Below are 26,566 nucleotides of genomic sequence, written 5' to 3' on the forward strand. Positions count from 1 at the left end.
ACGTGAAGGAGACTTCTGATGATGTCGTTTCTTAACGAGAAGTCATTTTTATTGTATATTGACGTTCTCAATGTTCTCGTTTTCAAGAACGTCGTGCTCATCTCAAACTGTTATTGTTATTAATATTTACGGTCAAATGTGGTGGTTTTTAATAACAAGTCAATTTATCATTTATTTGGGAATTTCGTCTCTTAGCACGATGCTGTCGTTTTCAATGATCTCGTCGTGTAATAAGATTTCGTTAATAAAACATAATGGCTTGTTTGGAGTTAGTTTTATTTTTATTTTTCATGTTTTTAGATAAATAAAAAATAAAAACAGGAGAGAAACAGTATTTAACACAATTAAAGATAAAAACATAAATAAAAATGAAATTTTGATTTAGTGTAAAATATAAGAGAAATGAAAAATGACTTTTAATTATTTTTCATTTTTTATTTCTGTTTTCTCCTTTCTCGAGCACAGAGAGAGAAAGAGACACTAATAAATTTTTTTATATTAAAAACAATCTCTTGATAAAATTACCAAACGTATTTTTAAAAATGATTTATGTTTGAGATTGAAAACATTTTCATTTTCATTTTCATACAAAAAAATAAAATTATTTTAGAACGAGTTCCAAACGCACCTAATGTTTTTCAGCTAAAGTATCATCGTTTCTCAATTCATGTCGTTTATAAATCAATATGCCTAATGAGTATTTATTTGTTTTCAGAAGGGCAATGAGTGTTAATTATTATTATTACTACTACTACTAAAAGACTGTTGCAATTGCTAATTATTACTAAGAAAAACTGTTGCAATTGCTAATTATTACTAAGAAAATTCTCTGGTACGTTGGCATATCGATAGGCTAGATTTATCTAACCGTTAAATTTGTATACTTTTTAATGTAACATAATTTTATATAAATTTGACGAATAAAAAACTTAATATGTTAACGTAGTGAAGAAACTCCCTTATTACTATGGTTACTGTGTTTTTTTTTTTGTTTGAATGTATTACTATGGTTACTGTTATCTGCCAACCATACTGGAAACCATAACACATCCTAGAAACAAACGAAAGTCATTGTCTTTATCCACCCGAAGAAAAAAAAAAAACGAAAATAATTGTAAAATAGTACAGAAAGGGCAGAATAACGACTGCCCGGAAAAATTGAGAGTAAGTTGAAAATGCTTACAAAATTGTAGATCTTAACGAGAGAAAAGGCTATAGAAGTAACAAAAGAAAAGTCAGTCTTTCCAAAAGAAAACAGAAAAAACACAAAACGAAAAACGAAAAACAAAACCAAAGAGAAGTCAGCGCGGCCAGAAAAGAACAATCAAAATTTGGCAGAGCCACAGCCGGTAAAGAAATGTGCAGTGATTTGAGTTCAGCAAACCTGAAAGCTTCCAAAGGTGTTAATGGAAACATAAATATGCAGCAAATAAAAAATTTGGCAGTGTAGACTGTTTTAGACTTAAGATTCAGATATTAAACTCTTCAACTCCTGTCGAACTGTTGGAATCTTCTCCGCTTCCACAACCATGACTAACCCCATTAGCCGGTAGTTCCTTAACTGCAAAGCGACAAATACACAAGGATCGTTGTCTGTCAGCACTATTTCATCAAGGATAACATTGTTGAAGTGAACCAGTTATTGCATTCTAATAAACCTTGAACTCCATGTTCGCAAACAAAGAGAGAAATTTATGCCCCAATTAGTTCGCTGGTTCAAATTGTGATGATTAGAACTGTGTGGTTTAAATTGCAATCCGAATTGGCATTCAGATGTGCAGTTTAAATCCTTACCTTTTATCCAAATTCCCCTACTATAAGAATCAATTATTGTGGATGAATGTAGAGCATTGTAAATGATTTTTTACCAAATAAACATTCTGTCATTTTTCACATTCGTTTCTTCTCTTACCCGTCATCACTCATCACTAACCAAGTAAATAATAGAAAACACATTTTAGAATCGTAATATCTTACTTGTCACACTACTACTTATGACAATGAATCATATGATAAAACGGTAACTATACCAACCTCATGAGGTGGAACAGGCTGAGTTTGCAAAGGAAAAGATACGGACCACAAGCTGAGCTGAAATGCATTAAAAAATCAGTACGTACATGAAACAGAAATTTAACCCAGAATTAATTTAGAAAGAATAATTCAAGACCTTGTGGAAGATTTCATCTTCTGGCTTTACATATATTGTTTCCTCATCACCTGAGGTCTTACTGTTCTGCCTCCTTTTCTGGCTTGTACTCTTTAGCTGCGGTTTTGCTCCAGAAACAAATAAATAAATAACAATAGCAGAGAGCGAAAAACAACGAAGAACAGATTTCAAAAGCTAATTAAAATGTGCAGAGGATGTTGAGGTGGCATACCTCGTAAAATTTTGTGATTACTAAATAGAACTTAAAGCAGAATGATTTTCTAAGCTCCTCTGTAGGCTTCAAACAAGAAACAAAAATAGAAATGCCGTTAGAGGAAGTTTTTAGTTGCTCCCCGTCAGCGGCAAGAACAGAAATCATAGCAAAAATCCCATTTCTCATCTTACCTCATCTTCTGTAGCCCAGGAGACTTCATCGAAAAGAGCATCATAAAGAGGCGGCAAGAGCTGGGGCGGGAGATTACTCACACGCTGAGAGACCAAGAGACCAACATTACGCGCTTCCTCACCCAAAAGTGATTTCAAATCATCTCTCATGTTCTTTTCCTGGCATACTCTACGAAGAAACTCCTTGATTTCCACAATACATTTATGGTCCTAGCACAAACCAAATTCATAGCTTTCAATAGCTAGAAGACTGGTATAATATGAAGAATGTGAATTTAAGAATATTAAAATCACAAGTTTTATGCTTTAAGATGCAACTAGAACAAAGACGGATTGGGATTAGAAGTGCAAATACTTACCTTATATCTGTACAAGTTAAGGGCACTAACAACAGAGAAAATCCCATTATCTTCGTCATCTGCAACTTTAACAACAGTCCCCACTGTTGGCTGTCCCAAGATCAAGTCGGCAAAACCACTCAAATCCCATTCTTTAACATCAAGATAAGTCTGAAGCAACGTCTTCACTCCATGGAAATCGTCAGGTTTTGGATCAAAGAACTCAAAATCGGCTTGGATAACTCCCTTCAAAACAAAATCTATATTAGGTTCTGAAGGAAGAAAGCATATATATTAAAAAAATGACATCAATAAAAAGATACAACTAGTAGATTTTCTTATACATCAAACTCTTCGTCATCTGAAGGCTCAATCTCATCACTTTCAGATTCCACATTGTTATCCACCGATTCTTTACCTAGAAACGAAGAGAAAACATTGGCAACTGCTTCAAACGGTTATAAAAGATAACAGATTTTTTTTTTTTTTTAAAAAAAACGTACTATAATACCTGCAGAACTGGATGGAACGTTGCTTTTATGGATGAGAGATCCGTTCTTTTGATGGTTACCCATGGAAATAAAGCCAACTTGAGCAATTGACCGAGAAAACGGCGAAAAGGTCAGAGGATGATGCTTCACCAATTGGCTGCGCCTTAAAGGCCTCCGAGGCATCTAATTAATAACTGGCGATCCAGAATGTGCAAAGTTTGAAACTTTGAGGTCACGTCAATAAAAAAAATGATAGAATTAAACGTAAAACTAAAATAAAAATAAAAATAATGCCATTTCCAGGATATAAAACCATGATATTATCCGGGGTTTACATTGAGGCAAAATCTTATTTTCCATGACATTCCACTGAAATTCATATTTGTTTCTGCAAACTTCAAAAACCAAAGGAACAACAATATGACATTATAACATCGAATCAATAGCATGACACACCTTAACAACATCAACAACTAACACTACAAAGTAAAATCGTTTCAAAAAAATTCAAATTCCAATTAATCCAAAATTTATGCCCCAAAAGAACAAATTATGACCGCAGTTTCTTCCAGACTTTTTTATCAAACAAAACACGCTTTGAACATTGGTGTCATACACACAGTTCATCAAAAACCATAGAAACACATTTATGCACACAATTGAAGCTAAACCCTAAAATCAGAACCAAAACAAAACGTTAACTTCAGGTTTATCCTCACAACGAAATATCACAATTCAAGTGTGTGATATATATATATATAGAGAGAGAGAGAGAGAGAGAAAGAGAGAGAATTTCTTACAGGAAGAGAAATAGTGAGTCGAAAAACCAGCTACACAGCACCTAAGCAGAAAGATTACACGAAGGAGAAATCCAATTAAAACAAAAACAGAAGAAAAAACAACAAGGAGCTAAAATCAACCATTAGAAAAACTACGATCAGAAACCAAATTTCCCAAATCGGTTACCAATTCTAAAACTCAAAGATTGATTTTTTACTTCCAAGTTTCAATTTTTCTTCTACTAATTCCTCCAAGAAGCTATCACAGCTAGTGGAAAGTTTTAGAGAGAGGGGAGAGAAAGGGTTTTGTCTTACTTCGACGGAAACGGCGACGGCGACGGCGACGGCGCGGGCAGAGTGGAGACCAGGCGCTTGGCGGAGTGGAAGAGTATGGGTTTAAGCCTTTGGGGTTTCTCTGTCTTTCTTTCCGAGTAATTTTCACCGATGGCCCTAAATTTTAATTTATTTTCAATTTAGACTCTCAACTTTTGCTTTTAATATTTGAGACTCTAAATTTGAAAATATTTGACGATGTAGTTCAATCCTGAAATACTAAAAGTAAATTTTTTTTTTTTTAAAAAAAAAAAAAACGTATGCTACCAATCAAGAAAAGGCTTCGGGTGCATTTTATATAAAATTGTAGATATTTCGTCTAATAATTGACATAGGTTAAAGTGGCACGATTCGCTTTATAAAATGCGAGTGAAGCGAAAAATTTAATTAAAATATTCGGTTTGTTTATCTTTGATTATGGTTACAATTTAAACTCGTTATACCTTATTTATCTATACTCTAATATTTTGCACACCCACAATATTCGTATGTGCAGAATTCACTAATCTAGCACAATTTGCTTTTAAAAAACAAGTGAAACGATATTGGACTATAATTAATATAAATGTTCAAAAGTCATATCCTTTTTAAATATAGTATATAAATTTTTATAATATAAAAATTTTGACACAAAACGGTGATAAAACAGATAAAATTGAACTCTATATCAATTCAAAATACTAAATAACTATAATAAGAATAAAAATTTTAAAAATAAACCGAAAATGGTTTGAAACTGTTTGATAAAAAATTTCGACAGCTGTGATTCGCACGTGAAATGCACGTGCAAGAGAAGTGCGTTCAACAGGGGGAAGAGGGCAGCTTCGCAGTGGTGGGCCCCGCCACTTTTTCCTTCGGCCAGTCGGGCATCAGCATGTGACAATCCTAGAACGAAAGACACAAAAGCCCATGCACATGGAAGGGAAAAGAGAAGGAAAAGAAGGGTAAAATTGACAATTCACACTCAAAGGATAAGAGACAGAAGCAAAATTTTAGAAATGTCACTGCACAATGATACTAAATTGTGAGTGTGTGAACAATGTACATTTCTTTTCCTTTAGTATACGTATTTTTATTTAATTTTAATATATTATTCATGGTATTTTTATCTAAGTAATATAAAAAATTTAGCACAAAACAGTGGTAAAACGGATAAAATTGAACTCTAAATCAATTTAAAATAGTAAATAATTATAATAAAGAATAAAAATTTACAAAATAAACCGTAAATGGTTTAAAACCGTCTGATCAAAAATTTCGACGGTTGTGATTCGCGTGTTCAGCGGGGAAAGAGAGCAGTTTCGCAGTGGTGGGCCCCGGCACTTTTTCCTTCAGTCAGCCAGGCGTCGACACGTAACAATCCTAGATCAAAAAACACAAAAGCTCATACACAAGGAAGGGAAAAAAAAAAGGAAAAAAGGTTAAAATTGATAATTCACACTCGAAAGACAATGGATATAAACAGAATTTCATAAATGTTATTGTACAATAACCAATAAAATATGAGCGTGTGAATAGTAAATATTGGGTTTTAGTATATATTGCCTCGTTCACTTTGCGGATTCAAATTTTTAATTCGAGCTGAGATGTAACATTTTCTGAGAGCATTTTACTGTAGCAGAAAAAGTTGATGTGACATCTTCTGAGAGCTTTTTACTGTAGAAACTTAAAACTGAAAACTCGAATCGGTGAAATAAATGAGACCATAATAATTTGGAAACATGTGTGCATAAGAAGATTTGTACTTTTCTCAGAAGAACTATTGCTTTAGAACGGTCGTGAATCGAAGACTTTTTTCTAAATTATAAATATGATAAATATGAAAGTTTGTGTGACTTGTTAACATAAAGTCATAAATTGTATAAGTTAAAAAACTTTAAGAAATAAGAAAGTAGTTGTTGTTGTACTTTTCCCGGAAGAACTATTGCTTTAGAACGGTCGTGAATCGAAGATTTTTTTCTAAATTATAAATATGATAAATATGAAAGTTTGTGTGACTTGTTAACATAAAGTCATAAATTGTATAAGTTAAAAAACTTTAAGAAATAAGAAAGTAGTTGTTGTTGTACTTTTCCCGGAAGAACTATTGCTTTAGAACGGTCGTGAATCGAAGATTTTTTTCTAAATTATAAATATGATAAATATGAAAGTTTGTGTGACTTGTTAACATAAAGTCATAAATTGTATAAGTTAAAAAACTTTAAGAAATAAGAAAGTAGTTGTTGTTGTACTTTTCCCGGAAGAACTATTGTTTTACTGTTATTATTATTATTATTATTATTACTGTTATTACTGTTATGTCACTAATTTGCAAATGTCCATGAAACTTGAAACTTTTTCAATCAGATTTAGTTATGAATCCTGCATTGTATGTCAGCTATCATGCACTTGAATCATGAATTATGACTAGCCAAGAATATGGGTAAATTACACAAATGGTCTTTAAACTTTTTAAAATGTGACAGTTTAGTCTTTAAATTTTTTTTTAATGAAATGAATCCTAAATTATTTAAAATGGTACAATGTAGTCCTTTCCGTCAAATTCTGTCTAAAAAATAATGGCACAGTGCACATGAGATATCACGTGGCCCATATTTTGGTTGGAAAGACGAAAATGTCCTTAATTACTGTTATCACGCGGCTTCTTCGGACGACGACCGCCATTGTTTCCACCAACAAACCCGGCCGCTTCGCTGGCGAGTCCTTCTGCAGCCACTTTGCTGGCATCAATGTCGCCTTTTGGTCCTTCAACCTCCTATGTCAAAACCACATCTGCACAGATCTCCTCCATTGTCATCGGACCTCGGTTGGAGTTGGAGGCGATTTTGCAGAGATTAACAGCAAGAAAGCATTCTAAAAGAGAGAGAGCGAGAGAGAGACAGAGAAAAAGAGAGATCTAGGACTGAGAGAGAAAAAACAGATCGGCTGACGACAGTCGCTCTTGACGGCACCAGAGAAGACGAGCGCTCGATTTTGCGATCATCGGCAATGTTCCCAGAGATCATGGCAATCTCCTCTGCTGGATCTGGTTAGAGGTCTAACCGGAGAGAGTGTAGACGATCGGCGACGGCGACTTCATTGCCAAAGTTAAAGCCGAAGTTCTTCAGTGTTGATTGCGGCCCTCTGGTGATGTTCGTTGAGAAAATGTTCAAGGATAAAACTCAAGCAGATCGTGCAGGACACCGTCACCAACAAGCAGATCGCGAGCCCAAGATTTGGTTCACGTCAGCAAACTGGTTCACAACAACAATGATTGTCGGAGAGATCTGAAAATAACCTGCATATTGTCACAAACCCAGACAATCCAAAATCGCAATAAAAAGATTAAAATGAATAATGTCATCCACGTCTGAAGTTGTTGCGATGTTAGAGTTTGTAGAGATCAATGGTGATGAGAGAGAGAGAGAGAGAGAGAGAGAGAGAGCTAGGCTTGATATTTTACTAAAATATCCCCTTTAACAAGATCAAATGCCTTGCACATGATTAATTATGTTTAAAATGTAACGGAATTTGATGGAAAAGATTACATTGCACCATTTTAAATAGTTTAGGATTCGTTTCGTCAAAAAAAAAATTTAGGATTAAACTGTCACATTTTAGAAAGTTTGGAGACTATTCGTGCAATTTACTCCAAGAAGATTGTGAATGCGCATGCTCTTGTCTAGTTGTTAGAGAAGTCTCTACTTCATTTTTTGACCTGCCAAAATTTGTATTCACGTTCATCAGGATCTATCTGCAGAAGCAATATTTAAGGATACCAAAGAAGCTTACGGCTTGCCATTATCACTGAGAAACCTTAATTGGGCAGCTTTATTAAGAATCTTAAAACGAAACAAGGGAGAAAAAGAAGAACCAACTTTCTAATCCTTTTATTTTCTCTTGTTCTGGCAATATTAAGTTGCCAATGCCATAACTTTGGACCTCAAAATTATAAAATGCAATTTTGCCAGTTGATATCCCTAAAGTGAGACAATTGAAACGATAAAACTTGCATAATATACACATTAGGAGATGTTTGGTTTATTGATTAGAACCATGTGATTAGAACTATTTTCGATTTACGTGTATTTTTTATGAGAGAAAATACTGTAGCGAATCACGAACTATGATTCGAATCAGGAAACGAATTTAAGTACCAAATATTGCTGTCATATGTTGTCTATAGTATTACATTCCTAAACAATACGACTTCTTCAAAATATAAGAAAATTGACAGTAAACTACGTTCTACTTCATCTATAAGATACTATACCCAATATAATAACTTCTGTAAGGATATATATAGAAGCATATCTAAAACAGTCAATTGATATTAGACAAACGATTCGGGAGATAAGATTGAATCGATTGCCCCCTTTCCCCTGTTCTGTTTCTTGGATCTTCTATGAACTTCTCCCCTTTGAATATGGCGCTCACTTTTATCAATTGACATGGACAGAGCTGGAGCAGAGACAAAAACCATAGCAGATTCTTGAAGAGGACGAAATTTCTGAAATTTCTAAAAACCTTTCCAATCGACCCACCGGTTGCGTTAAATATACGAAAACTAACATGAAATCAGCCTATGAATTTACGACACGCCGCAACTTCGCCTCTCCTTCCGAACTATGCACTCACCAGTCACCATTATGCTTAGTCAACCAAAACCCCGCCAGAAATTCAAATGCAGACCCACAGAAAAATTCGCCTCTAGTACGATTAATCACATTAAGCATGCAGTGATTCAAACGTTTCTACGCAGAGGTCGGAACCCAATAATGAGAAAACCCTCAAAACTTTTCAGACTTGGAAACATAAAACCGAGCTTATTTAGCTCGCTGATTCGAGTTGACATGTAATTTAATATGAGAATTATTTACTGTACTAAAAAAGTTAGATGTTGGTCTCGTTCACTTCTGGGATTCGAGTTTTTAATTCGAATTGAGATGTGACATTTTTTTAGAATTTTTTACTGTAGCAGAAAAAGTTAGATGTGACATTTTCTGAGATTTTTACCGTAGAAACTTAAAACTGAAAACTCGAATCGGTAAAATGAACGAGGCCGTGATTGTTTATGAGAGTTTTTTACTGTAACAAAACTCAAATCGATAAAATGAACGGAGCCTTAGTACATCAGCGAAACGACAAACATTTTATTTCAGATTTTTTAAGAGTTTTTTAATAATAATTTATTTGGCCTATAAATTTAAGCATTATTCAATTCGTTGATTCGAGTTTTCAATTTGAGTTGAGATATGATTTTATAAAAAAAATGTAACTATAATAAAAAATTAAATGTTATTTTTTATGAAATTTTTTAACTATAAAAAAATTAAAATTAAAAATTTAAATCTAGGAAATGAAATGAACATCGGCTTAAATTAGCCCTTTCATCCACTATTAAAAAGAAAAAATAAAACCCTTTTTATCTGAGCCGTTCAAAGGTCACCTTTAGAGGTGCTGACCGGTCATATATAATTTCATGTGCTGACGGGGAGACTATTCCTAAAAGATAAATAAATAAATCTCTTTGTAAATCCACGTGGCCATTTTTTCATACATGTGGCGTCAAACTCCTTCCCTTTCCCTTTCCTCAATTTTCCCTCCCTTCTCTTTCCCATCCTTGTGGCTTTCCTCTAAAATTTTCTTCCCTCAATTTGGCTGTTTTCCTTCACTTTCTCTCTCTTTTCTGCAATTCCTTTCTTTCTCTCTCTTCTTCTTGCGACAACAATGGCGGAATCTTCCGCTACTCTCTGCTTCTCGGCCTTTTTCTCTTCCTCCCCATTTTTCTCTCTCTCCAAGGAATTCTCTCTCTGTCCTCCTTCTCTCTCCTGTTTTTCTCCCAATAGATCTTCCGCTTCTCGTCCCCAATTTTCTCGTCCTCTGCGATTCTCGCCCAAGGCTTCCTCCGATTCCGGCAACTTTTTCACCGACGATTCCTCCGGTTTATTTCCATGGTCCGACGGTGACTCCGGTAACTTCTTAATTTCTCTCTCTTTATTCCTAAAAGATTGTGTATATATATATACACACACAATTATTGATATTATTGATTTGATCTTTAATATGGAACCAATTGGCGGTTAGATCAAAGTCTAAATCTTTCTATATTTGTTGAGTTTGGATTATGGGAAATTATATGCAGCTTAATCCAACAGTACATATTGGATAATTTCATATTTTCATGAAGATTTAAGTGTGAAATGAATCGTTCAATTTCTGGAAATTGCATATGTGAGCCGTTAAAGTGGAAGCTTTTGAAATAGGGAACTTGGTTGCTAATAAATTATATGAAATGAGGCCTATGTTTTAAGTGGTTACGTTCTGCTTGTCAGATCAAGTTGCTATTTGTACAGGAGAAAATTATTATTGCTCAAATATTCTTTATTTACATATGTTTTTGCTGAAGATACAATTAGCTTTCAGCTTGAACATTGAATCTTGGATTTCGTGTTCTTCTTTAGATCTACAAGATTCGGGAATTTAATGAACATTTTCAATTCAAAATGCAGTCTTTTAGTTTAAGCTTTTATGTTTTCCGCTTTCAAGTGGGAAGCCAACAATTAGTTTGTAGCTCAGTGGTTCTATGGCATGAAAAACTAATGAACGAAAGTGTCATATGGGCTGAGATTCTCTCGTTTTTTTTTCCCCCTAGTTTAGAAAATTTGTCTCAAAGAAAATGATGACATATGTACTAATGTTTTCTCAGAAATTCAGTGGGTTCCCGATGGGAAAGTCACATTTTTCACTTCTGATGGGCTCATTCAGATCGGAGGCTCCATGGTCCCTAAACGCGTCTCTTCTTCAGATGTATGTGACCTTTATATTTAATGGAACTTGCCATTTTGCATTCTTTTTCGACACATGGTTTTGCTTTTTATCTTTTTTCATTGAGATTTTATTGATGCGAAAACATCAAAGCATCTTGCTAGATATGGTCATCGTTTTTTGGTATTTATATGTGTACAACTTCTTCACACATGCTCACAATCTCTCTGTTACATTAAAAATTGTATTTCACTATTTTGCGTTGTTAAAGGGACACAGTGGCATGGAGCTAATAGCTATGGCCCATGATGCACATATCTCCTCTCTGTTTTTGACATCCAGTCTCAGTATTAAATTTGAAATTTACTTGCCAGAAGCAAGCGAGATCAAAGACAGTTCCAAGATTCCAGCGTTTTCAAGAGGGTGATTACATGGATCCAAAGCAGGGCCTTTGTTTAGGTGCTCTCTTTGATATTGCAGCAACAAATGTAAGGATATTTTCATAATTAAATTAAGTCACTGTTGATTTTTTTTTCCCTACCTATGCATATCTAATTCTGAATACGTCAACTTAGGGACTTGATATGGGGAGAAGACTCTGCATCTTTGGATTTTGCCGTTCCATCGAGATGCTGAGTGACGTTGTGGAAGACACTGTCTTGGAGCATGGTGGGGAGGTATGTTAGGTTGCACGGGTCATAGAAATTGAAAGGCAAATATATTTTCATATCCTTGATGATTGTTGTAGACTTCATATATGCACTATCTTTATAATTTGTGCTTTTTGGTTCCATCCCTCTTAGTAGCCTTAGAATCAAAACGAAAGAAGTTTTAGCAAGGTGTTTTGGAGTGAATAGTTGTAAGTAGAAGAAGAGCCGGCCTTTGGACGGTTCTTGTGAATGAGAATGGGGAGCTTAAAGAACTGGTTTTGTCACATCTTGCATCAGCATAATTTCCAGTACTTGTTAAATAAAGGCTCTCTTAAAGGTATTTTTCTTCTATTTGTAGGTTGTTTCTGCGGAGAAGGCCGTCAAAGGCGGTTTACATGAAAAACTAACGATGACCGTTGCAGTGCCATTACTTTGGGGGGTTCCTCCTGCTTCCGAAACACTTCACCTTGCTGTTCAGAGCGGCGGCGGAATTGTAGACAAGGTTTATTGGCAGTGGGATTTCTTGTAAATAAACGATTACTCATACATTACACTAACCATTATTTGTGCATTCTGTACATAAAATTGTTACTTTCCTATGTACAAAACCTAATCAATACTCTCCTGTGTACAAAACCCAATTGTTGTATTCAATCTCAATGAACTCTTGATTCCCATATCTTCTTTTTTTCTCATATTTTTCGGTTTCTGTCCACAGAGCCGTATTAGAACTGCATTTTGTCGTGGCTTCTTCATTATCTAAAGCCAATTCAGAGACGCAATCTTGTTACATCCTAGAAAGATGTCTTGAATATCTCCACAACTCAAACTTTTTTACGTAAGAGAAAACACTAAAGTGTAGAGAAAACACCGTAATAAAAAAATTTTGAATTCTGATTTTAGTTATGAAAAAGATCGAGGCGGTCCCAGTCTGAGCTAAAGTGTGCTATAAGTTTTGCAAGCTGTCTATCCGAGTGATACGGTTTGGAGATATAGAATAAGTAAAAGCGATGTCACGAAGCCAAAACTATAGTGTAAAGTCTTTATCAGCCACTAGTTCCTTAATTGCTTGTGTACCGTATGTTCTGTCTGGTAAAGCGAGCGAAAAAGGAAAAACAATAGGGGGGAAAAGAAGTACTGCCAGTTCTGTGTAAAAGGAATTCCAAAACTACGAGCTCCCGAAAAAAAAAAAAATCATGTTTTTCATCAAGACACGTAACTATTAACTAAGTTAGGCACATACACCCTACTTTGCAACTATGTATGTACAACTCATTTTCCTTTGCTTGAAGAAAAAGTTTGGGAGAGACTACTAGTGTTAGCATATCCTCCACGGGCATTATTTAAAAGGGTCTTCAGATGTTAACAGGAATGTTCGTTGAAGGGCGTACCCCTCAGACAAGAAATGTGTCAGTCAGCCTTACTAAGTGTGCTAACAATAAGGATAATATGAGTATGTGGAGGTATGGTCCCAGACACTCTAAATCGAGTACTAAGTTGACAGGAAACAAACCTTCACATTTAATACACTTAGGGTAACTTAACACTCGAAGATGTAACACAAGCTCTCCACAATACACCATTCGTGCTCGGCATATCCTCTACGGGCATTATTTAAAGGGGCCTTCAGATGTTAACATGAATGTTCGTTGAAGGCCGTACCCCTCAAACAAGAAACGTGTCATCCAGCCCTATTAAGTGTGCTAACAATAAGGATAATATGAGTATGTGAGGGTGTGGTCCCAAACACTCTAAATCGAATACTAAGTTAACAGGAAACAAGCATTCACATTTAATACACTTAGGGTAACTTAACACTCAAATGTAACACAAACTCTCCACAATACACCATTCGTGCTCGGCATATCCTCTATGGGCATTATTTAAAGGGGCTTTCAGATGTTAACATGAATGTTCATTGAAGGCCATACCCCTCGAGGGACAAGAAACGTGTCATCCAGCCCTATTAAGTGCGCTAACAATAAGGATAATATGAGTATGTGAGGGTGTGGTCCCAGACACTCTAAATCGAATACTAAGTTGACAGGAAACAAGCATTCACATTTAATGCACTTAGGGTAACTTAACACTCGGAGATGTAACACAAACTCTCCACAATACACCATTCGTGCTCGGCATATCCTCTACGGGCATTATTTAAAGGGGCCTTCAGATGTTAACATGAATGTTCGTTTTGAAGGCCGTACCCCCCGGACAAGAAACGTGTCATCCATCCCTACTAAGTGTGCTAACAATAAGGATAATATGAGTTTGTGAGGGTGTAGTCCCAGACACTCTAAATCGAGTACTAAGTTGACAGGAAACAAGCCTTCACATTTAATACACTTAAGGTAACTTAACACTCAAAGGTGTAACACAAGCTCTCCACAATACACCATTCGTGCTCGGCGGTAACAGTCAGTGGTGTATGTGCAACTCATATCTTGATTATAGAATGAAGCTTAAATACGGCTGAGAATTCTAGTGTTAGGATATTTAAAATAATAAAAAAAAAAAGAGATGTTTGAGCCTATGTGTTTTGTTTTGAACGGCTATACTATCTTATTGTTATGTGATTTTCACTAGATTTAAGATTAAAAAATGTGAACTGCCAATAGAGATACTCTATCGTAAAAAGCTCCAAAGCTGATATCATTTTCAACTTTTATCAAGTGGGGTAGCGGTCCAGCAGATTACTTATTTTCAACAGATTGTTTTCTTCATCATCCAATAATGGATGACTGAAACTTAAGATGTATGTACATCTCAAAATTTTACAATGTATTGCAGTTCTGCAAGAAACTTTCTACTTTGACAAATAGATGACAGATAACTAAAAAAGGAAGAATATCCACCATGCAAGAGAAACTCAAAGGGAAATCATGATATAATTTTGACGTAGGTGAGACGTTTATTTCAAAAGTTCTACTTGGGTTAAGATCATGGTTCGTAGTTCTATTATAGTGTTTTTTTCTCATAAAAAATTTAATTTTAAAAATTAAAATCATGAACCATGATTTTAAACTCATAAAACAAACGTCGTAGTTTTTTGTGAGAATTCTCTTAGCGGTTGGAAAAAGGTAGGCCAAGATTTTTTTTGAAAAAAAAAAGAGATTTGATGGAACGTTTATCTTAATGCCTTTTACAAAGGAAGAGGTGACTTTATATATAAAACCTTATATTAGAACTTTAATGATACAATGAAAAGAAAGATCCCACTTTAATTAATGCTCCACACTATATTATATAGAGATTTAGTTTCCAACTTTTTCCCTTAATCAGGAAACAGTATCTAAATGTGAACTTAGGATTTTGACATTGAAACCCATCTTTGAGACATGAGAGAGAAAAAAATTGCAAGTCATCCTTGACTTCCCTCCTAAATGAACAACCATCGTGTTACATTAATAGTCATGTCAAGCTTAATATCCAAAAAAAAAAAAAAAAAAAAAGGTCATGTCCAGCTTAAATGAGCTTTGACAAAACATGCTCCTTGATATAATTGCAATTTTGGCCTTATAATTTCTCAGCCTTTTGACAAAACAATAACATAGTTTTGGATTCTTCGTCCTCATACTAATGGTGCACATTTTTTACGGTTAAATTTAATTAAAATTACATATTTAATTTTTGATACATATTTTACGGTTGAAAAAATAGACCTACCGTTAGTTTATTTCAAATGATCCTACCGTAAAAATCTCCCACACTTTTAGAGGTCAATTCTTGTTTTCTATGCATGGTGACAACCTTGAATCCTTCTTCAAAACATTGGGCTCCAAAGTGAATAGTCTTCGGAATATACAATAAACTATAAAGGCTCTAGAGAACATATCTCCTTCATTAAAAAATATGCATCAAGTGTATATGTCTTCATAGGTTTCTTCTTTATTTTTTTCTTTTTCTTTTTTTGAGAATAAGATATAAAGCAAGATTCAAAATAGATCGATTCAAGTGATGTTAATAAAGGATCATTGACCGTCAAAAATATCTTGCAATTCCCAGTGCTCAAAAGATTATTGATATTTTTCATTATCAATTGAATTTCGATTTATTGGCCCCACATTGAATCTCAAAGATTGAGAAAAATTTGGATAAATATTAATTTTTGGATAGAGATTGGATGAATGTCAATTGTAAGTTGTGAGAATTGATCAAGGCAAACTTGTCCTCAGAAAGGTTGTATGAACCACAAGACTTGAAAAAGTCTCAAAATTAAGATAACCCATCCAAGCAAAACACTCAAAAGGCCATTTCTTTCTTTGATTTATTAAAATGCTCATCTTTACATGCATAGCATAAAACAATTGCATTTTTGTGGAAACTGTGAGCAAAGGAAAAAAGTTTCTTGAAAACTTCATGAGTTAGTAGGTGACACCTTTTGACCATTTTCACTCCACCATAAAAGACATTCCTAGAAAACTTTTTCCCTATAGAGATGACAGCTTTAATGACATTTTATACTTTTTTTAATCTGAACTACAAAATGCCTATAGCTGGAAAAAGCCCCGATAGTCTTCTCTACTTGGAGAAGCAAACAAAAATGGTGAAGAGGTCAATGCATTAATCTTCAACATTGTTTATATATATATATATATAGATATATATATATTTTTTTTTATTTTCCTTTCCTTTTTGGTGAAAGTAAGACTATCATAAAAGAAAACGAATTTTATGTTTTTAAAAATTTAAAATTTTTAATAGGATATAAAAAAAAAAATTATCTGCTCACAACGCATTATTTTGAAGGAGATTTTTACTGTAAAATCTGGATAATGAACTACTAAAAAGTTGTATATCTTTTTTACTTTGATGTAATTTTAACCGGATTCAGCGGCCTACTTACCCCATTTTGAAATGTTGAATCGTTATAATATTAATTTTGTATACTTTTATAAAACAAACCCCATCTACCAATGATGCACTGAAGGCATCATTATCCTTAGATCATGCAATTTTGGAGCCTTTTTGGACTGCTTCCCCGTGAGGATTTCTCCATCACTGCCATTATAAATGCCTTTAATCTTTGCTTTTTAAAAAAAATTATATGTTACCAAGTTGTGATTTGTTTATCATTAAATCCTTTTCCCAGTCAAGCACTCTGGTCCCTCCATACCGCACACGTCCTAATTAAGGTTTTGTCAATTATTGAGACCTGGCTCACATGATATCACACTGATCAAATCAAATCAAAACCATTAAAAATAGTAGTACTCAAGGACAATATGTTGCTTAATTACAAGCTAAATTTTTTTGACAATTTCTTGTCTCTAAGTAAAGTGTTTTTAAAATCCCATGTCATAATCATCATTAATTTAATCCAATTAACATATGTTTTATACGCCAACTGTGATGCATAATATGACTTTTGATATTGGTTGAAGGCCTGCGTTGAATTGTGCGGTTTATAAATTAAGAAACTTGTTCAAGAAAATTTTAAGCTAGACTGATTATCCAAAAAATCTAAGGCTTTCACATTGGGATTTTTTGACCAAATCAAGATTGAAATAAAAAGATGGTAGAAGAAGAAATGAAGCATACTAATAGCAGAGTGGAAGAAAAACAAATGTTAGAAAATAATACATAGATAATTGTGCATACTTGGATTTCAAATTCCAAGCCTTGTTCTAAATTAAAAAAAAAAAAAAAAAAAAAAAAAAAAAAAAGAAAAAGGGGGGGGAAGGGGTTTTTTTTAAAAAAAAAAAAAAAAAAAAAAGAAGATGATAATGGGGGAGAAGGGGTTTCTGATTTCCATGACATTTATGTCTAAATCTGGGGACAGTGAACTGTACTAAGAAAACACATGATTTCCCAAAAAGAAATGCACAAAGGAAACTTTTTACCATGTACTATCTGTCCCCAAAAAAAGGTGTTTTCCCATCAGAATATATATTCATGATTTCCAACCTACCCCTACCACCACTTTCCCACAAAAATCTGAGAATCTTTTAACCCCATTAAAAACTTCTCTTTTGGTTCTCTTCCCAAATCTCTTTGATTTTACCCACAATCACCATCAACATCACTAGTACTAGTACTACTAGTAATAGTACAAGACCCTTTCCTCTGTCTTGTTTTCATCAAACAAAAAGTTGTTGTTGTTGCTGCAGGTTGTACTGGTACTACTAATCAGCTGCTTAATCTCCTCAAGACCATACTCTAGAAATGAACCCTGATTTGATATCCCCCACCCATTTACAAAATTCCCATCTGAGATTATGGCCTTTTGATCCTCCTGACTAATCACAACCCCGTTGTGGTAATTATTACAAGTCCCTGATCTTCCATGACCGATTTGATTGTTGTTGCAGCTTCCGTCAGAAGAGCTGCAACTGGCTTGATCATGACCGCCGCCGCTGCCTCCTCCAGCCCCAAACATTATGAGGCCACCACTACTACTACTATCCTTGACTTGGTAATGTTGTTGCATTTGACTCAATAAGCTCTCTTGGGTACTAACTTGGTGTTGAAGAAAAGAGCCAGAAGTAGTAGGACTACTGAGACTAATTGTGGAGAATGCAGCCATGGGATCAAAACCAGTGGTGTAGGACCCACCAACTGCTTGGGAGTAATGAGAGCCGTATGATGAATGAGATGGAAGTGGTGATGACGAATATGATGATGAAGATGATGATGATATGTTAATGTTGGTTGAAAAGTGAGGTTTTCTCTGGCCTGGCTGATTAATTATGCCCATGAGCTTCTTCTTGAGTTTGGTGTTCCAATAGTTCTTTATATCATTGTCAGTTCTGCCTGGCAACTGAGCTGCTATTATTGACCACCTGCAATACACATTATTTAATCTCAAAATTTTTGTGTCTAATTTACTCATAACTTTAAGACAATCTAAACTTGGCATGCATGAAGATTCTACTCAAAGGTGAAAAAATTGGGAAAAATAAAGAAAGGAAAGTACTTTAAAAATAATACATTCTTTTTCAAAGTGTTAACAAGTTTTGTACTAGATTTTAAACAACATGAAAACCCGGATCAAAATGAAAAAGGCCGAAAAACAATGATATATATCTATATATATATATATATAAATTAAGTACCTGCTTCCAATGTTGGCAAAGAGATTGATGATAATCCTATCTTCCTCGTCAGAGAACTCTCCATGTTTAATGTTGGGTCTAAGATAGTTTAGCCATCTCAGTCTGCAACTTTTCCCACATCTTCTAAGACCTGATCATACTTGAAATTATTAATACACCCCCATATAATTATCACAAACAAACCTTTAAACATAGGGGAAAAAAAAAGCACAAAACAAATGGAAGGGGAGGGACATAGATGAAAGAAAAGAGGAAAGAGTAAAGAAAGAAAGAGAATTACCAACTTTCTGAGGGAGAGCAATCCAATTGCCTCCAGTTCCATTCTTGTCTATGTACTCTTTTAGCTTTGCATCTTCTTCAGGTGACCATGGTCCTTTCTTCACGTTTGCCTTGTCACAACAAGGAGCTCTTCCCATCTCTCTCACTCTCTCTCTCTCTCTCTCTCTCTCTCTCCTTTGAAGATGAGCTTAATATTGCCTTTTGTCTAAATGTAAGACTTGGGTTTTGGACACTAGAGAGAGAAGAAGGATGATCATGTATATATATATATACATATACATATACATATACATATATATAAAAAAAATGAAAAGAGCATAAGTCAAAGGACAGACTCTTAATTTCAATCATAATCTCTAACCTCTCTATGTTGATTAGACAAGAGAACTTTCCATCATAAACAAATCCATGCTGTAGGGACCCCCTCCCAAAGGCCTTACTTGATCTCTCAATGCTTTATATTCCTCCTTCCTCAAAAGAATCCAAAGTCTAATAATTATTATCAAAGTACAAATATTATGGAAAATATTTTTTAAAATGATTGGTTACTTATATATAAATGTGGTAATGTGTATTATTTTCCAAAGCTACATTAGCTATAGACATGCCAAGTCATGTGTGGATTATTATATATATTGTACAAATCTTTTTCATTTCTTTCTTTAAAGATTTTTCAGAGAGGTTCAATTATGTGATGCCTTGTCATCTGTATCTCCAAATAAAATAATTGGACATACATACATATATGTGTATATATATATACACACACTACATATATGTACATGTTATAAAAATGTGTACGTGACAAAAACATGGTGGATTATTACTGATTCATATCTAACTTTCGGCCTTCTGAGTAGAACCATGTTTTTCACGCAGTCTCAAAATTATCATTGCCCTTTACAACTTCTGAAACTAAAGTGGCCATTACAAATCATATTTATATCTAGAAATATAATTTTGGCTTCTATGCAGCTTGATGTGGTAAGATAAACACATGTATACATACATGCATATATATATATATATATTGACATAGTAAGCCTGCTAGTTCTTATAAGTTTTTGAATCAATCCTACTTCAGTGGACCGGGCACATGAACAATACACTTTGTAAAAGATTTAATTATATCCTAAACGGGAATAATATACTCCCTTTCTCCTATAGCTCCCTTAGATTATCTTGGTATGTCACCTTAATCCCTTTATTTATTTTTTAAATATATATCCTTTTCTTTAGTAGTTCCCGATATATTAGTGGCAAGTTTTCTCCAAATAAACTAATTAAAAATTCGACCAAACTATGAAAAGAAAATTTTGAAAAATATATATGATCTAATATTCGTTTAACTTTTATATTTAATTTGTATGCTTCAGTAATAGTTATATATATGCACTTAGGACGAGTTTTTAATATTTACATTCCCATCGCGGTTACTTGTTAAATATGGAAATTTGATAATGTGACATGATAAGAATTTAGTTTCATTATTTATATGTCTTCTTGGATATCTTATAATCATTTTATTTAATTAAATACAATGTGAAATTACCAGCTGATCAATTACCTAACACTAGCATGTTCGTCCAACACAATTTTTTTCCCTTCTTTCAACATCCAATCAAAATTCTCTATAGTTCTTTGTGATCTTTAATTTTACCACACAAAAAAATACCAATAATGTGATGGCTACATGGTCATATGCCAAGCCAAAATTTAATTAATGCTTGTTGCTGGACCACATGTAATTTAGTCACAATCTGTGAATTGCTTTGGATTAAAAATACTTTACATCTTCTATTTTCTAAACTCTTAAACTAAAACTTTCCCATTTGGTCGGCTGAAAAATTAATATTCACCCTTGATAATTTAGCAATTTGTGACCTTTTTTTTTTCTAACTTGATATAAAGCAGGCCATATTCTTTGTGGGCTCTTTAATTAATGCTTGTAGTACATAGATGTTCACAAAGTCATACATATATATATAGGTAGAGTAGATTATAAGACATCTATATGTATATCCTATATTAGTCCAATTACAAGAAATTTCCTTTCTGACAAGACAAATAGCAGAAAAATGACCGTCAAGAGAGAATTTATCGTAGCTGGGTAAAACGTAAAAAACTAGGGAAATTTTGGAGCAAAATATGAAGAAACGTGCTTCGACTGGCTTCCTTTTAGTCAAACCCCGTTTTAATCACCATCTATAATTATGGAAAGAAGGGAAAAAAGACACTAAAATAGTTTAAACGGTCAAATTATTCCAGAAAATTTTGTTTCCAGGTTGAGAAGTGTGAAGAGACGAAAAAAAAAAGAGAGAGAGAAAAGTCATTCAGAATAACAGAGGGATTTGACTATATAACTCTTTTTTTTTTTTGACCTTATCCGGTACACTAACATATCGGTATATTTAGGTTTTTATCTGTTGAATCTGCAAAAAATCACGTAAAAATAAAAAAATATACAAATTTAACGGTTAGAAAAACTTAACCTACCGATACACCGAACGTAAAAATCTCATTTTCTGTTAGTAACTTTTTTAATAAAGGAGTGATATGCTAAAGAAATTTAAACGCTACATCTTATAATAGAAACAACATATATGTGTGAATTTATAGTTATATTATCTGTGCAGTTACGGCACTAAAATCTATAACATAGATTGCTCTTTAAAATTCACAAAATTATGTGCAAAAATAATAGCTTACTATTTTATAGCTACTTTATATTTTCATCAAAAAAGATAAGAATGTTTTACCCCATTTTGTAATAAGGTTTCCCATGTAAAGAATATGAAAAAGTTTATACACATTAAAGTCTCGTTCATTTAACCGATTCAAGTTTTCAATTCTATTTTTACTACAGTTAAAAGCTCTCACAAAAAGTCACATTTAACTTTTTTACTACAGTTAAAAACTTTTACATAAAGTCACATCTCAGCTCGAATTGAAAACTCGAATCGGCGAACTGAACGAGGCCTAAGAAACTAATTTAGAGACCAGATTATAACTATAGGTTAAAAATATTTAAGCTTGGTTTAATTTCCATATCTACATGTCTTGAAAGATAAATACAAAAAAATTGTGATATTGTTTTAATATAATAAAAGTAATATGATTCACATCAATCCTTCAATAGCAAGTCTAGTGTTTTGGGCAAACATACATTATTTCAGCTTTTGTTTCTGCTGGCAATTGTACATACTGGATGTACATTTTGATTAGCACCCTTTTAATCATGTGATTAAGTACTTTCAATATGAGTGCTTTGCATTTGGACACGTTATTATTCATTACATTATTGTCAAGATCTACTCATCTCATAGGCTTTATTTAATTATTTTATATATTTTTGATGTAGAAAGCTATAGATGGGAGGCAGAGACATTGTTCACCAATTTGTATAATACTATACTATACTATAATATATATGTATATATATGTATGTATAGATAATAAATGGGACTTATCGCTCAACTTAATAGATATGCTTATATTTATTTGTCTTTAATTTTATATTTATTTTCTAGTAAATTCTATTCTATATATGGTGGTCCAAACACAAACTTTTGGACTAGAAAAAATAAGATAAAATCAATCACAGAATACGTTATACTACTGATTAAAAAATAAAAAAATTGACTAATGTCCATTAATTGTTTCTTTGACAATTGCTATTAATGTAAGTTAATGGAAATGTTCTTAGTATTTATACTCACGCATGGATGCCGATATATGTACGCGTGTATCAGTGCGTGTGATATATGATAGTTCTCTCACTACACCGGTTTTTTTTTTTTTTTTTTTTCAGCAATATTATTAAGAATGGCCGTTTTAGGCCGACATCTAATTCACTTTATAAGGGCAATAATTGCTTAAAAAGTCTCACTTTTTGCAAATAAGCAGCGTTACCCTTTGTGCATGCTAAGTCAAGCTTCATGTCTCGACACACACACACACAGATATATATATATATATATATATATATTCCCATATGCAAAAGGTTGGAAATATATATATATAAATGAGTGATTATCATTACAAAAAATTCAACATTTTACTATTAAAAATATAGTTGGAAAATGTCCTTTTTTAGTTGTAAAACTTTCTGCACAAAATTAATATTTGATCACAATTTGATCGTAAAAATTCGGTTGCAAAAAATTTTGTAACAAAAAAATTCTTGTCTTTTACGACCAACATTTTGTAGTAAGTCCTTAATATAAGCATTATTTTTAATTTGGAATTTATAAAGTAACCAAAAACATATGCTCTGTGACAAAAACATGCCTAATTTAATGAGCTTATATATGTATATATATTATATATATATATATGAGTGAGTATACATCCTTAAGAGAGATCAGAGAGAGTAATATATACGTGCATGTATGCTGATTACTACTGTTGTTGATGGTGAAAATTCATCAACAAAAATATAACAAATTTTAAAATGGTTTGTGTGAATTTAATGATTTAAAACACGATTAAAAGCAATGACCACACGATAATTATAGTGGTTCATCATTGATTCAAGAGCTACATTTATTGTAAGGAGGAGAGAATTTAATATCTTTAGAGGAACTACACACATTAATGCTCAGAATGAGACTTAGAGATTTCTCGACCTACAATCCATTATTTATATCGTTCCTTATCGTCATAGTTGGTTTCTCTATTCAATTCAAGGATATTTCCCTTATTTTTTAGGATATTTTTCCAAAAGATAGAGATTACAATTAATCAGGACGATTTCATTGCTTAAATTTCGTATACTTCAATTACAATAGCAAATCCCAGAGCAAACCTCGCATATCTCTCGACTTGCGTAGACTCGACTTCATAAGCACTCTTAGAACCATCTTCGCCTATAATGGTTGGTGCGGTCGACCTCATGCTGTCCTTTGCATCTCCTTAGAGCGGTCGACCTCCTATGTATGTTACACCTTTTACAAGCAGTCTGCTCCTAACAGAGTTTCCATCCGACGTGACGGTTAAGACTGAACTGTTTTTGATCATTTAATACCCTCATTTATTACGCGTAGACCCCATTCAATACTTGATTTAGGGTTTGAGATTTTACCCTCCAACAACTACATACATATAAAATCTTTATTCTAATGGAGAATAATAAATAATAATAGAAAAAAGAACACTAAACCAATCTGATCCATGAGAATTACTTGATACTCATGCATGCAAATTATATTAAAGAATAGATATACACACTTTACAGATGTACTTAAGCGATGGAGCAATATATACTTATACCTAAAGCCAGCTTAAATTTCCTGTATAGAGATGTTATATACAAATTAAAAACTCCACAGACAATGAGATATTGACACATTATATGATTATAAATAAAAAGTTCAGACAATAATCTTATAAGTTGGCCGAAGTTAGGTTCTATATATTCGAAATAAACTCTACCCTTTGTGTCGTTCTACATTGGTGGAATATTCCATATTTATATTATTATATACATGGACCGCCACAGATATAATATAATTATAATTTCACATACATACTCAATAATTATTGTTTTTATGGGCGGCGAAACTGTCGACAACAGTAATTCATATTTGACAATTGAAAGTAGCTTATTAATATTTAATTATTGAAGATTAATAGGTTTAATTCGTGGCACAATTAGCCATTTTTAGAAAATTCATGATAGGTTAAAGGTGGCCCTAGACTTGACTCACGCACATGGAACGCTAACCAAGTTAGCCTTGTTTACATTGACTAAATTGTGATCCTTATGATGAGTTTTTTTATTTTCTAATATATTGTGGTACGTACATAATTAGATTGTACTGAAAGAAATTTGTTGAATAGTTGGTAGTGATGTGGCTTGTTTTCATTGAAAGAAAGCAAACTTGGAGAGAGTTAGGTCCCTCTAGGTAATATTCTCAGTTAAAAATAAATAAAAAAAAAAAAAAAACTCTAGGGCATGTCCTTTTGTATTTATTTTATCTTAAATTTTTGATAAAATCTAACATGATCTAGTTTGAATTTATGACTAAAATGATTGGAATTCACGCCTCCTTCTCAGTACCATAACCATAATCAGTCATACGATCAACGTTAACCCTTTATAAATCGTTACCTAATCAACACTTAATAAATAAATAAGATAGACTAAATTAATGTACGGTCGGTAAATCATAATTAGTGGTAATTGATCTTAGAGCTAGCAAAGCATTGACCATGATTAACAAAAATGGATGGATCTTATAAATAGTTATGAATAGTAGATATTAGCCATAATTAATCAATAAAATTGGCACACACAAGGTCAAGCAAAAAATACATATAAATTGCTATTTGCGTGCAAAGCATGTCAACCATATAATTGGACGCACCATACCTAAAAGCTAGCTACTTGCAACAAAAGACAATTGTCTTCACTTGCTTTGACTTTGTCTTAAGGTAGTAAAGATTCGAAACATAAATTAATTGTTGTGTTAAACCATCAACCAACCACATAATTGTCTGTCCTGTTTTAAGATGATGACTTTAAGCGGGAGATTAAAGGACATGCAATCCAAAAAAAAAAAAAAAAAAAAAAAAAAAAAAAAACAAATTGAAATGGGTATGTCGTTGGGCTACCTAAAAGGTGCTTCATAACCAATTAAGTACAAATTACATAATTATAAAATCCCCGTTAAAAAAGTCTAACGATGAATATCGAATTCAACCAACTAAATGAATTTCGTTATGGTTGTTCATCCTATATCTTCCTACCTTTTTTTTTTTTTATTATTACGTAAAAAATTTATTGAAAAGTAAATTTTGGTCATTAGTATTCTGCGTCATACTAGGACAAAAAGTATCATCAGTTTCTTTATCCACATTTGCACCAATTATTGGATTTACATTTTCATTGTTTTCCAACAAAAAAATATTATCACATGAACCAATAGCATCATCGGAGCTATATGTAATTAAGCATCCATCTTATCATAATTAATGTTTTCAGCTGAGACTGAAGTCTCCATAAATGAATAATTGGTACCCAGCACAATAATTATAGGTGCGATTTGATTCATAGATTTAAACAAAATTTAATTTAATTTTTTAAAAAAATACTATAAAAAAAAAAAGTTTTAACCGTACTTCAAACCTATGAACCAACACTACTAGAATGTGAAATAGTTTCCACATCCTCGATCTTCAAACATTTTAAAACGAGAATCAGAAACAATCTAGACTGCTTTGGCCGAGATATATTCTGTCTTTTGGGATATATATATATATATATATATATATATATCTTTCTACAATATTACATTTGCTTTTTCTTTTTCTTATTTTTTAGTGAAAACATTTTGTAA

General features: G+C 33.1%; 3 protein-coding genes across 3 annotated transcripts; 1 reads left to right on the forward strand and 2 right to left on the reverse strand.

Annotated features, from left to right (window-relative positions):
* Window positions 1-1,088: 1,088 nt before the first annotated feature.
* LOC21386278 (protein BCCIP homolog) lies at window positions 1,089-4,561 on the reverse strand. Its single transcript, XM_010103320.2, has 10 exons — window positions 4,478-4,561; window positions 4,184-4,224; window positions 3,404-3,577; window positions 3,237-3,310; window positions 2,914-3,138; window positions 2,555-2,764; window positions 2,382-2,447; window positions 2,171-2,266; window positions 2,035-2,091; window positions 1,089-1,561 (listed from the first exon to the last, which is right to left on the reverse strand). Exons 3-10 carry the CDS (start codon window positions 3,564-3,566, stop codon window positions 1,463-1,465), a joined length of 990 nt encoding a protein of 329 aa, XP_010101622.1. The 5' UTR covers window positions 3,567-3,577; window positions 4,184-4,224; window positions 4,478-4,561; the 3' UTR covers window positions 1,089-1,462.
* A 5,516-nt stretch (window positions 4,562-10,077) lies between these two features.
* On the forward strand, window positions 10,078-12,564 carry LOC21386280. Its single transcript, XM_010103322.2, has 5 exons — window positions 10,078-10,448; window positions 11,184-11,284; window positions 11,617-11,730; window positions 11,818-11,919; window positions 12,251-12,564. Exons 1-5 carry the CDS (start codon window positions 10,205-10,207, stop codon window positions 12,419-12,421), a joined length of 732 nt encoding a protein of 243 aa, XP_010101624.1. The 5' UTR covers window positions 10,078-10,204; the 3' UTR covers window positions 12,422-12,564.
* Window positions 12,565-17,608: 5,044 nt separating this feature from the next.
* On the reverse strand, window positions 17,609-19,443 carry LOC21386281 (transcription factor RAX2). The gene is made up of 3 exons (XM_010103323.2): window positions 19,228-19,443; window positions 18,948-19,077; window positions 17,609-18,674 (listed from the first exon to the last, which is right to left on the reverse strand). The coding sequence occupies exons 1-3, from the start codon at window positions 19,361-19,363 to the stop codon at window positions 17,933-17,935; spliced, it is 1,008 nt and encodes a 335-aa protein (XP_010101625.1). The 5' UTR covers window positions 19,364-19,443; the 3' UTR covers window positions 17,609-17,932.
* Window positions 19,444-26,566: the final 7,123 nt, after the last annotated feature.

This window comes from Morus notabilis, unplaced genomic scaffold, assembly GCF_000414095.1.
Source record: "Morus notabilis unplaced genomic scaffold, ASM41409v2 Scaffold6021, whole genome shotgun sequence".
In the NCBI taxonomy this organism is placed as follows: Eukaryota; Viridiplantae; Streptophyta; class Magnoliopsida; order Rosales; family Moraceae; genus Morus; species Morus notabilis.

Excerpts from the sequence above, each read along its gene's own strand:
- LOC21386281 (XM_010103323.2), bottom strand. The coding sequence starts at position 19,363 with ATGGGAAGAGCTCCTTGTTGTGACAAGGCAAACGTGAAGAAAGGACCA. Across the intron at positions 19,078-19,227 it reads TGCTCTCCCTCAGAAAGTTG|GTCTTAGAAGATGTGGGAAA; the intron begins GTAATTCTCTTT and ends AAGTATGATCAG. Across the intron at positions 18,675-18,947 it reads TTTGCCAACATTGGAAGCAG|GTGGTCAATAATAGCAGCTC; the intron begins GTACTTAATTTA and ends TGTGTATTGCAG.
- LOC21386278 (XM_010103320.2), bottom strand. The coding sequence starts at position 3,566 with ATGCCTCGGAGGCCTTTAAGGCGCAGCCAATTGGTGAAGCATCATCCT. Across the intron at positions 3,139-3,236 it reads CAGATGACGAAGAGTTTGAT|GGAGTTATCCAAGCCGATTT; the intron begins GTATAAGAAAAT and ends TTTGTTTTGAAG. Across the intron at positions 2,448-2,554 it reads CCTGGGCTACAGAAGATGAG|CCTACAGAGGAGCTTAGAAA; the intron begins GTAAGATGAGAA and ends TCTTGTTTGAAG.
- LOC21386280 (XM_010103322.2), top strand. The coding sequence starts at position 10,205 with ATGGCGGAATCTTCCGCTACTCTCTGCTTCTCGGCCTTTTTCTCTTCC. Across the intron at positions 10,449-11,183 it reads ATGGTCCGACGGTGACTCCG|AAATTCAGTGGGTTCCCGAT; the intron begins GTAACTTCTTAA and ends ATGTTTTCTCAG. Across the intron at positions 11,731-11,817 it reads TTGATATTGCAGCAACAAAT|GGACTTGATATGGGGAGAAG; the intron begins GTAAGGATATTT and ends ACGTCAACTTAG.